Consider the following 12,916-nt stretch of genomic DNA (forward strand, 5'->3'; position numbering starts at 1 on the left):
CGTCGACAACATTTTAACATTTTCCTCTCTATTTGTAAACACTTCTGCTTTTAATCTTCGCGAATAGTCTACATTAAACTGCTACCCTTTTGGGTACGCAGAGTTTAATTGCTCCCGTTTGCTCACATGTTGCATACTCTTTTACATTTCATTGCCCAATCTAATACTACTCACTTTTCATAATGTTACTAAATATTTCCACTCATTTTTATGCATTTTCAACTCACATTCCTTACACCCTCACTCACTGCTCTTTGTCATCAAATTTTGTTGACTGACTGAGGAAAGCTATCTATGTATGTAAGCAAGCTGGTAGTTAAGAAAAAATCTGCTACTTTTTCTTTTTTTGTTGTTGAAGACGAGAAAGTTATAAGGTTCATCCATGATAAAAACATAGCAAGGTATAACCGTTCTCTCAATTTGTCGGCCATGATTTTTTTTTGAAGTTTGCCAACATTTTAAAATCATATAAAAGTGAAAATAAAAAAATGAAATTGTTCGAAATTGTTGTTGCTTGAGATTGAAAATGAAAATGTGTGTGTGAGTTTGTGAGTAAATTTAAAAATTAAATTGTTTGGAAACGTCAAGAATTTTAAAAGTGACTCTCAGCGGTTCTACCTTACTATATTTTTATCATGGGTTCATCGACCACGCTGACATTTTGGCCGCAGCAGCTCCACAGCGCTGACTTCGGCGACTCGTGGCTTTTTTTTTAATGTATCATTTCTTTTTTATGAGTTTTGAATGATTCAGGCGAATCACGTGCATATACTAAACATGTCCCGACGAAATGTCTGCCAAATCGAAAAGAAAGTGAGCAAAAACTTATTTGGAAAAAAGTAAAGAAGAAGATAGTAAAATAAGAGAAATGAAAAATTAATTGTGAGTAAATCAGATTGGCTGTGCCTAGAGGAATGCAAATAAACTCAGATATTCTATATCAGATCACACCGCCCTCAAATATGCATTGATTTGAATTTTTAACAGGTGGCAACCATCTTCTAAAATATTTTCAAAATTAAGCTTTCTTAAACCGCTCCCGCTCTATTGCCCTATTAAAATATTTCGTTGGACTTTTTTAACTATACAGAGTATGAATTTCTAAATAGGTGGCAACCCTCCCCAAAAATATTTTCGAGAAAAAGCTTTCTCTCTCGTTTGGTATTCATATTAAAAAATTTGATTAAATGTGTTCGTAAAATAGGTTTCAAACTTTTCGAACAGGTGGCAACCCTTTTGAAAAAAAAAATGGAAATTAATCGTGTTTGAATCCCTTTCGTTCGACACCCGCACTATTGTAATATTTTATTTAACTTATTTTGATTTTAACTTTTGCAAACGGTGGCAACACTCTCCAAAAAATATCCTATGTTAATCCAGGTTATAACCTATCTATATGTGTGCCAAATTTCATTGAAATACGTTCAGCTGTTTATTGGAAAGAGCAGCAAGCCTACTCACACACTCACTCACAAACTTTCACAGTTATAATATTAGTAGAACGTATGTGCATTAGGGTGCAGTATTTCAACAGAATTATAAAATTTGTTATATATTAAGTCTTCCGCCAAAATATTTCGGACAATTATTAAGATTCACGTGGGCTAGATCGATTTGAAAATATCTCCGAAAATCAAATTTTTCTGATTCCGTTGATAAAATGTTTAAATATATTTATGCAGACCTTTTAAGCCTATGCTCTTCTATCATCTGCGGTGATTTCAAGAAAAAAGGAAAATTTTCAAAAACTCATTTTATTTGTGTATACGAAAACTCGATTTTTGTAGGATTTTTAAATTGGGTCCAGCCAGGGTAAGTCTTAATATTTTTCCAAAAAAATTTGTCGAAAGTCTTAAAATATAATAAATATTATCATACCGCTGGCTAAGCAGAATGATACACCCTAATGTACATATGCATGTATAAATAAATTGAAATAAAAAAAAAGATGAATGGACTTTTTTGTTTAGATATATTTTCGGTATATATTTTTATTATTAACTTTTTATTTAAAATTATTTTGTTTTCAAAACAACACACTTTTTTGACTTATGCAATAAAAAATACAAGTAATGCTTATATAAATTTATCCGTATTTTAATACATTCTGAATAATATGTATTATCAAAAAATTTCTAAAATTACCAAAAATTATACTAAATTTCGACCCATTTTCTTAGGCACGTAATTAATAACAACTAATCGCTTAACTTAAATACAATACTTAGCCAGCGCAAAATATATTTGCTTTTAAATTTCATACTTGTATAACTAAATAATTCTAAGCTATAGATAACGAGTTAAACTCAACGATCGAGGCACTCAGAGACAACAACATATAGCACACAAAATTCAACTATAAACAGCATACAATTTTAACTTCAACGCTCACTTCACGATTAACGACGTCGACGTCGGTCGATAACGTCGACTGCCATTCAACGCCTGTGACGCATGCGTACTCGTGTAGAGGCTCGCCGTGGCGCTGGTATTACGCGCATACGCGCGATATTTATTGCCAGTTATCAGCTCGCGCACCGTCTTCCGATACTTGTCCGAGAGTACGCAGTAGAGGAAAAAATTCGCAGCCGCATTGATGGCGGCAAGAAAATTGAAAATATTACCAATTATCGCTTGCACATTGTTATCGATATCGACATTCTCCGAAACAATTAGATATATAGCCCAAGGCAGTTGGCAAACGATGAAGAGCAAAACGACAGCGATCAGCGTAACAGTGATGCGATTCTCCTGCGAAACGGATGAGCTGTGCGCTTTGCGTGGCTGTGGGGGGTAGGCAGGAAATTAAAACACTTGCTGACACCAAAAAAAAAAAAACAAATAAATCCCAAAAACGTATACACTCACCCCTTTGCTGCTGCTGCTCATGCGCGAACGTCGTATACTATTCGCATTTGTCATTTCGCCGCGTAAATTCTTCGAACGTCGCACAAGCATTATCAGGAAGCAATTGAAGGTGGCCAGCAGGCATAGTGGTATCAGAACGAAAATGAAAAGTGTGAAAAAATACCACAGGCGCGTATAGAGCGCATTCTCGCCCAAGCTCGATAGGCAGTTTTGATAGTAGGTCACCTAAAAGCGGTCGATAATTTTAGGGTAAAATTAAAATTAAAATTTAACTCACCTCCTCGCAATAGTCCGTTATATTGAAGAAGACCGCTTCGGCATTCTGTTTCGTTGCTGCTTGATCTTTGGTTTGCGTTTGTTGCGTCCATTCCTCATCCACACCATTGTAATCAGCAATTAGTTGTTCTTTCTTGGGCTCTTCATCCTTTTCATTAACGGACTGCTCGCTTCCAAGTGAAATTCCAGCGCTCATCAAAAACTCTGAATCGAACAAATGTTCGGAGTGTCTATCCAAGGGTAGATAGCTTACAATGATGCTAGGAATGTTTCTATTGGCTGCTGTTAAGAAAGCTCCTTTTAAAAGCGAGCCTGCAGAAGCTGTATAAGAGAAAAGAAGAAGTGAATTAAAGGCGAAGAATTCGAGTTTACAGAATTTCGTCACAACTGCCCAGAAAAATTTATATATATTTTTCAGCAGCTAAAATTTCAACAGTCAAGCTGTCTGTAACGGAGAAAAAGTTTGAAGGGTAGAGAATCTGGCTGAGCCAACTTCAATATGTGTGATAACAACAACAAACGCATTCCTGCTGAAATCCGCCAGTTTATATCCCTTAGTGTGTTCATCTCTCTCCTAAGCTGCTCCTTTATAGTATTGGGACCTTCTCCCAGGAAGAGCTCTGGGCCAACTGTAGTAATGGCTGCGAATGGCTCATTACCCTCTATTCCCCTATGACCCTCTATTTCCCTTTGTACCCTCTACTCATTAATGTCTCCGCACATAGATAGATGGCATAGACTTCTGCTTGGAAGATGCTCGGATATTTCCCCATACGAACAGATATTCTGATTCTGGGCTCAAGGGCTCTAGTTCCTACTGATTCTGGGGTTTTCGAGCCATCAGTGTACCAGTGCAGTGTGCAATCCTGAATTTTTCGAGGTGAGGTTGGAGTTCTGAACTTCCTAGCCAACTAATTGCCACAAGAATATATACCAAAATATATATCTTTAGTTTAGACATCTGTTCGAGGAGTTCGATTATTCCTGCAAGTAAACGGTTCCTCTGCGTGGGATATGTAGTAATATAATCTTCTTGGGAACACGAATATAAGACTTATGTGTTTCGTACCTATTTTAAGCCAAGTCCTATACCAAAATCGCTTAGGCGGTTACAGCGGCAAGCAAGACAATACAATATTGGAAATTTTTCCGAGGTAGTCGACATCGTTTTCCACTGCATACATACATATGTTCCTTCAATGGAGCACGTTTATTGATCGGATACTAGACTCGGTTTATCTCGGAAAACATTGGCTGGTAACATGGGGGGAGCACATATGCAGATGGTTTCAGAATTAATAATTTTGCGTAGAAAAACTGGGTAAATATTTATGAGTATGAACCGAAATTAGATGGTAATGATTATTGTTCAAATTTCTAATAGAAATTTCACTTTTTTTTTAAAGCATTCCACGTTAAATATTCTGTAAGAAGCAAATCATATTGAACCGGTAGCATATGATTTTACTTTTTGTTTACATTTTACTCTAAAATTTCAAACTTTGTTTGCGTATATGGCTTCCAAAACCAACAGCAAAATATACCTCGGATACCTGTCCAATGTGCTGCGGTGTGCAGGCAATTTTCAAATTTTGTGAAGAGAGAAGATATTTTGTTAATTGTATGAGGGATAGTATCTTAAACATGAGAAACTCTAAATAAGAAGGCTACCATTCGAATCTTATAAAAGTAAAGAAGTTCTCAAAGTTGAATGGGAAGTGGAACCCTTCAAAGGTACGCTTTGCAAATCAGTTCCGGTTGCTATTCACTGCATTGCGCTTAGCCGAAATCCGAGTCTGAAAATAATCCTTTGAATATCACTCGTGCTTCAAAAGTAGTCGGATATTTCTTCATGTTTCCCTACCTAGGTTAGGTTAGGTTGTAGTGGCAGACCGACGAAGGGGACTCACTTAGACATTTAATTGCCCATTGTGATACCACATTACCCAAATTCTTAGAACGGTAACTGTGTTGAAACTAAGAGAAGCGCTGGTTGCTCACAAAAAAGTTCCGCAGACCTCTGATGTCCACTCAGGAGAGCCCCTTGGGAGTATTGACGACAGCCGGGCGGCTGTGGTGGAAGTACTTAGATGATTCCACCTCGTCTTCCAAGCAGCTGTGGCAATTAGCATTTAGCAGACAGTCTAGCCAGAGAAATGGCGGCCAGCACTCCAACTACCACTGAGCTATTTATTTTACAAAACCGATTAGGAAAGCGCCTGGCATTAGAAAAAGGTGCTTTTCAAGACTTCAGTATCTAGATTGCTTACTCTCCCATGGACAAATGGCATAGTTCCAACAGACCCACTCGGGACACAACACCCACATAAAGAGGTAAGGTTCTTTCCATTATATGTACTCTTCCTCTGAAGCAAATTGTTTGATTTGACATCTCCGTCCGATAAGCCAATCTTATCTTCGAAGCTGCAGGCACAATTTCTCGTTTACCTCAGCATCAAGAGTGTTTCACAAGTTCATACTACCATTGAGCCATACTACTCAATCGCTGTTAGCCATTCAAGCGGCAAAACTCCGCTTTAAGCTCTCGATGACACCATTTCGAAAACAACTACAGCACAAACGCATTTATACAACTCACATTGGTAGTATTTTGCCTCGATCTCTCCCCTTCAATCCACTGGTCTTCGTTTTGCCCCACTCATACAAACTTACCCTCAGTGCCCGCCAAAGTACCCATATTACTCACCTTTCACTTGCGTGCCACTCGGTGCGATTGCTGATGCCGTCGATGCTGCCGCTGCTGTTGTTCCTACCGCTGCCAGTTCGGACCATCCAAGCGTTACCGCATCCCCAGTTGTTAGCGCTATTGGCAGAGGTGTAGCAAGAGAAAGTAGCGGTGTGTGCGGCAAGGCGGTTAATGGCAATGGTGTCGTGGCTGTGATGGTGGCCGCAGCTGCATGCTTGGACCCGCCTTCCGCTTTACGTTTCAAACGACGCAATATTACATCCGGTTTTAGCTTCCTACTTCGGCTGCTACTGCGGCTGTCCAAATTGTCCTCTTTGTTCGCTACTGCCCCAATTGTGGAATCCAACGACCGTGTCTGCCAACTACGTTGCTCTGTGCGTTCATCCGCAACAGCCTGACCGCCACCACTTCCCTCGATATCGATGTATGGCGTCGCTATTGACGTTGGCATTGTTGGCATATAATGTTGCACAGGTAAATTTTGTTCGCCATCTTGTTGGTCCTTTTGTCGACGCTGTTGCTGTTGTTGCTGGCGTACACGTTCATTGTAATTCAGTTGTAGCAATGATAGGCGGTCGGGCGCATTCGCTAGGGTTATATTACATGCGCTGCCATGTATATCAATTGATTTCTTAGTGATGCGATACTGATGTTCGAAAGCTGTCGAAATTGTGGAGAACAGGCAGAAGAGGACGACTCCTTGTGTTTTCCATTTATTGTTGTTTTTGGGTATTTTTCGCAAGGCATGTTGCGTAAATCGATGAATAAGGCCATAGCATGAAACGCATGATGCAATTGCGGTGTAGATATGTATGTAAGAAGGTGGAAAGGTAAAAATGTGAAAAAATTTTATGAAAATTTTCAGCAGTGTGAAGGTAAAAGACGAACAACAGCAATCGAACAGCCACATATTGTTTTTGAAAGCACACAAGTTAGGCTACTTTGTAAGAACCTCATACGCAGCTGTATATTTAGTGTTGCTTTAATTATGATACTCAGTATAGCTTGTTGTTGATCCTTTTCCCATTTCACAGTTGATATAGTTACATACGTATACAGCACGAAAATATGTACATACGCATGCCAACGCACAGAACACATTGTTGTTTCAGCGAAATATTGTAGTGATGAGTGACCGGCAATTAATCGATTAATATTGCAATAGTTTAGATGAAGAATATATATCGATAAAAAATCAATAATTTTTAAGACTTACATCGATTGGAAAAAATTCTGAATCTTAATATCAATAAAATTATCGATATTAACATATTTATCGATTAATGATAACTACAGATTTATCGAAAAATATAATTATTGACTCATATAAAGCAAAAGTGGATGTAAATTAAAAAAAAAGATTGACCTGAAAAAGTTATTGAGCAGAATAACAATTATCAATCGATATTTTGGAAAGATATAAATTTTAGTATATATTACTTACATATATATCTCAAACTTTAAAGAAATCAGCAGAAACCAACATAAACAAGGTAAATACAAAATTAAAAAACAATTAAAATTGGCGACCGATTATTTCAGTTTTTCTTCGTTTCATCCGTGAAATTAAAAAACAACTTGGAAGATTTTAATAAAAACTTCAAAACAATAAGTGATCCAGAAATATAATATAAATATGTATGCAAAATTCAAAAACATTGAAAAGTTTATCAAGAAGTTATCGATTTCCACATCAGTTATCGATCTTTTCTTACCTGAATAAAATCGAGACTTTGGTTTATGTAAGAGATCGATAAAAATCGACTTTTGAAATCCAGGATATCATGGAATATTAAAATTTAATACCATTCTCACGGTTTTTATAACAACAAAAACAATAAACATTAAGTTATCGACCGATATATGTACATATCCATTTATCGATAACACTCTACTTATTGAAAAAAGAACGATATAGCCAAACAGAATTAGTTTGTAAAAAATTTAAAGAAAGTATTTAGCACCACTTAAAAAATAAAATAAAACCGGTCGATCAATTAGTAGAAAGTTTTCGATTTGTTCAAACTTGAAAATCAATACTTGGGCGTAGATTTAATTAACACTTGTAAGATTTCCTTTTAAAAAATTCTGTCAATGCAGATAATAATCGATAAAATATCGATTTGTAATAAATGTACTGTAAGGCAATAACTAAATTTGTATGCTATTTGTTACAAATTCAATACAATAATAGTTTCAAACCAAAGCGTTTATAGAGAAACGTATTGCAATAAATGGAATTATTTATGTACCTACCTAGAATTGTAGAATTGTAGAATTCTTAATTTTTATGAGACTAGTTTATCGTTTGAATAATGCTTGATATCGATTATAAGCGACTTTAATATAGTTTTAAGGAAAAAGGTTTAATCAAATCAAAATTGATTTAAAAGTTTTCATACAAAAGGGTTGATAGACAATATTTTGAAAATTTTGGTTAAGTATTCATAAAAGTTGACTTATCGCAATTTGAAAAAGAATCAATAGATAAATAATGTTTCTCGATAAACGGGCATGTTTATATTTATAAACGCTTCAAGAAATCTATTAATTAATTTCCATATCGATTAATCACTTTGCTATCGAATTCTTTAATCAGTTTTAATTAAAAGCTAAAAATTTATTAAAAATCAATTTTAACAAAAATATTAGGAAATTTACGCATAAGTTTGTCAATTAATTTTGTATATATCGAGATAAACTTTTGTTTTAGAAGGTTATCGATTATTTTTTATCATTGAACCGATCGTATATTTCGATAAACTGTAGATCTAGAAAATCTTAAACAATTTATCGATTTACATATGTCGATTAATCAATTATCTATTTCGATAAGAGACTACATACGATATCTAGTTTAAAATTATCCAAAAAATATCTACACTTAGTCAATTTCATCGCTTACTGTTTATGGCTAAAGCTATCGATTATTAACTTATTTTTCACTCCTCACTATCAAAAGCACATCACTAACGTGCACTAAACAACACGCATACACATCGGCACACACGCTCACATTCATACTCACCTGTGATGACGCTCTTAGCCAGCGATTCTGTGCAGAATGTCTGTCGTTTAAGCGGGTAACGTATCGCAATAAATCGTTCGATCGTAAAACACACAGCAATGTAAATGGAAATATACGCTGTAATAACAACAACAATAACAACATCAACAGCGGGCATAGTGGCATTGACAAAAACAATGTCAGTTGATACGTTGCCATTCGTTGCAATGGAGCCGAGAAGAAAAATAGCGAAAGAGAGAGAGAGAGAGAGAGAGAGAGAGAAAGTGATGACGGAAAAAAAAGCAAAGCATATTAAGGTATTAAGACACTGCAACTACGTGGATAAGCTGTATTAAAGAAGAAGAAAAAGAAAAACCCATAGTAGGCAAATGAGTGACGGGAGTAACTCAAATTGGTTTTCGGCGCCTCGAATCAATTCGAACGTGATGCTGACTGAATTACAATGCAAAATGTGTGCGTAGTGGTGAAGTTGGATGGCCAAACGGCTTGAAGGTTGTTTCTATGATTAAGTCTCAATGGCAGTCGCTTTGTTGTAACTATTTTTAATTGAATGGTAATGAAATTGCTTCGATGGCATACGATTTTTAAGTAGGCCGCGCTTAACTACATTACTCGAAGCATAACTTAATCACACTCAAAATTTTGTACTCTTAACAACACGTGAGTTTTTTCACCAATCTAGCAAATTTTAGAGACACCGAAATTGCAGTTACATATGTATGTACATAGGTACCTTTTACAGCCTCAAATCCTATCCTTCTTCTCTTTAATACAGCAATTACCCACGACTATGCACTTACCACAAGCATCGCATAGCCACACCACATAGCCATAGCATTTCCAATAAATTTCCACTTGACGCTGCACATAGTCATAATGTTTGAGTGATAACAGCAATGCCATGGTGAGGTAAATAATATCTGTGATGGCAAGGGCGGTGAGGTAAATATTTGTTGTACACCGCATGCGTTTTCTAAGGAAATCAAAAAAAGGAAACATTTTAAATAATGAAAAGAATTATTGCAAAAAAAACACAGTTCAATATTAGTTACATATTATTATTATGTACATATTTGTATATATACTAGGGTGGTACAAAAATGCATGTGAAAAAGGAGAGACGGAATTTTAATGCCGCCACCCCCTAGGATTGTTCTATAAAAAAAAACCAAATATACCCTATTTTTTATTTTGAAATCAAAAAATATTTAGGGAGTGCTCAAAGCGTTCAAAGTTGTCCATGTATTTTATATGGGGAAAAACAACTTTTTGTAGAAATAGTATAGAATTCTTGAAAATCAATATTTTTATATCGGAAAACTGTGAGAAGACTTAAAATTAGAAATTAATAAAAATTTAATTTATGTAAATAAATAACTTAAGCATTTTAAAATAGATGATTTATATCAATAATTTTTCCTATGGCTGCGCAAAATACTTTGAAAACTTTTAATTTTATTTTATTTTCAACTAAAGAATCTTGTTTTTAACCAACTTCAAAAAAATTAGTAGGTTATCAATTCGTCGAAACATTTTTTTTTTTTTTGTATGTTACCGCATAACTTTGGACCACGTGAACCGATTTCTATAATTCTAATAAGAGAAGAAATCCACGTTAGCTACTATTAAATTTTTGTCTTGTGTTTTCTGCTGGATTTCAAAATTTTTGTATATTTAAATATAGGACTAGATCAATAGCTCACGTATTTTAGACTGAATAGTTTTTTGATTTTTTTTCTGAAGATGCAAACAAATTTATAAAAATTTTAGTTTCAATGTTTTTAAACCTCAAAGAATGTTGCTGAAAATACATACATATATGTACAGTTGTCCACAAAATAATAGGAGTGCGATATTTTGACCAGTTTTGGCTATTTGTCTTTTGTTTATTTAATGTTTATTATTTTTTTATAAAAGCCTAGCTGGCTATACAACAAACACCATATAAATTCAGATTTTAAACTTTGTATAAAAATTATAAAAATTTTGCAATTTTTCACCCAAATTTCAAACTTTTTAATCAGAATCTTTAGAAAAAATTCTGGTATGCAGTTTTGTAGCACATTCAATTCTAGTCTGAAGAAGTGCAAGTTCCAAGCGGCTAAAAAATTCCGTTGATTTTTGAGAATTTTTTTGGTTAAAGGTGTTTTTTCCATACAAAGTATGTCGACAATTTTCTTTTATATGGAGGACACTGCCAGCAAAAAAATTGCCAAAAATCAACGGAATTTTTTAGCCGCTTGGAATCTTGCACTTCTTCAGACTAGAATTGAATGTGCTACAAAACTGCATACCAGAATTTTTTCTAAAGATTCTGATTAAAAAGTTTGAAATTTGGGTGAAAAATTGCAGAAATTTTTATAATTTTTATACAAAGTTTAAAATCTGAATTTATATGGTGTTTCTTGTATAGCCAGCTAGGCTTTTATAAAAAAATAATAAACATTAAATAAACAAAAGACAAATAGCCAAAACTGGTCAAAATATCGCACTCCTATTATTTTGTGGACAACTGTACATTAGACTGATTTCACAAAAAAGTTGCGGTTTTTCCGCCGGGATTACAAAATTTATTATGTTTTAAGACGTCCACCAAAATATTTCGGAAAAATATTAAGATTTAAGCGAGCTGGACCGATTTGAAAATACCTCCAAAAATGGAGTTTTTTATGAATAAAAATAGTTTCTTAAAGAACTTTTTGAAAAAAGTCCCCTCAGATGACAAAACAAGTTAGGCTTAAAAATTCTGCATAAAAATATTTAAAAATCTTTTCAACGGAATCGTAATAATGAGGTTTTTGATGCTGTTTTTTTTTACTTTTTTCAAAGATTGATTTACGAAAAACTTAAATAACTGGGCCAAAACTATTCTGATATAGACTTATGGGATCCCGGTAGAAAGGTATTTTCCCACTATTTCTATTTATGTGCAAAAAAAGTCATTCGTGTCTCAATATTTTTTTTTCAAATATCAACACATCTTAATTCAACTTTGAGTGATATTCGTTCATCCTACCTCTCTCTTTCAATTCTCCTTTGAATGAGTTTATTAGCAATGAAATAAAAAGGGCGAGAAAATACCTTTCCAATGATATCTCACAAGTCTAAATCGGGAGAGTTTAGGCTCAGTTATTCACGCTTTTCTTATACCAATCTTTGAAAAAAAGTTAAAAGCAGCATCAAAAATCGCATTATTACGATTCCGTCCAAATTTTTTTTAAAATTTTTTAAAAATATTTTTACGCAAATTTTTTAAGCTTAAACCGTTTTGTCATTTGAGGGTATTTTTTCAAAAAAAAATCTTTAAGAAACTATTTTTATTCATAAAAAAACTCCATCTTTGGAGGTATTTTCAAATCGGTCCAGCTCACTTAAATCTTAATATTTTCTTCGAAATATTTTGGTGGACGTCTTAAAATATAATAGATTTTATAATTCCAATGTAAAAACAGTACCGATTTTTTTTTGTATGGGGAGTGATGCAGTCTAATGTATATATATATTTTTTTCAATTAGTGCAATTTTATTAATTAAAAAAATTGCAAAAAATTTCAGCTGACAGAAAATACAAACACTTTACTTAGAGCTAATGAAACAACACCACCTTAAATGAATTCGCCTTGGTTTAGTCTATTAAAAAATAAAAATAAAATAAAACGAAATTGAAAAGAAAATTTTAGTTTAAAAAATTAAAAATAGAAACTACTGAACCACCAATACAACAGAGTTTTGAGTTTTTTAAGAATTTACAATAGAAACAATCGTATTTAGAATTTTGTTTTAGGCTTGTTACTGGTTTTTAAGCTTATAAGATTGTATACCTTAGTGCCAATATATTTTACATATTTAATGTAATACTTATATTTATTATACATGCATATTTATTTTTAAATTTGAAAATTACCTAATTTTTGGTTGAGAGAAGAGAGAAGACAAGTAATTTTTAAGCAAAAAATAAAACCGAATTCAGCTCGCATATGAAAATTTAAGATTATCGTTAATTTTTTCATGATCGAATGATGGGAACACAATATATT

The 12,916-nt window shown here is 33.9% G+C and overlaps 1 protein-coding gene across 2 annotated transcripts in view; it reads right to left on the reverse strand.

Annotated features, from left to right (window-relative positions):
- Nucleotides 1-1,968: 1,968 nt before the first annotated feature.
- Nucleotides 1,969-12,916, reverse strand: part of Proc-R (Proctolin receptor) — a 79,954-nt gene continuing 69,006 nt past the window's right edge. Inside the window, exons 3-8 of one of the 2 annotated variants that reach the window (XM_017614164.1) lie at nucleotides 9,680-9,852; nucleotides 8,880-8,996; nucleotides 5,852-6,550; nucleotides 3,146-3,465; nucleotides 2,869-3,093; nucleotides 1,969-2,784 (exon numbers count right to left, since the gene is read on the reverse strand). In XM_017614164.1, the coding sequence (XP_017469653.1) occupies nucleotides 2,389-2,784; nucleotides 2,869-3,093; nucleotides 3,146-3,465; nucleotides 5,852-6,550; nucleotides 8,880-8,996; nucleotides 9,680-9,852 (1,930 nt within the window). In that variant the 3' untranslated portion in view covers nucleotides 1,969-2,388. Of the gene's footprint in view, nucleotides 2,785-2,868; nucleotides 3,094-3,145; nucleotides 3,466-5,851; nucleotides 6,551-6,902; nucleotides 7,191-8,879; nucleotides 8,997-9,679; nucleotides 9,853-12,916 lie in introns of those variants that run through there. The other variant, XM_017614167.1, reaches the window with a different exon arrangement.

This window comes from Rhagoletis zephyria, unplaced genomic scaffold, assembly GCF_001687245.7.
Source record: "Rhagoletis zephyria isolate East Lansing unplaced genomic scaffold, Rhagoletis_zephyria_1.1 Rzeph_scaffold_00019, whole genome shotgun sequence".
Taxonomy (NCBI): domain Eukaryota; kingdom Metazoa; phylum Arthropoda; class Insecta; order Diptera; family Tephritidae; genus Rhagoletis; species Rhagoletis zephyria.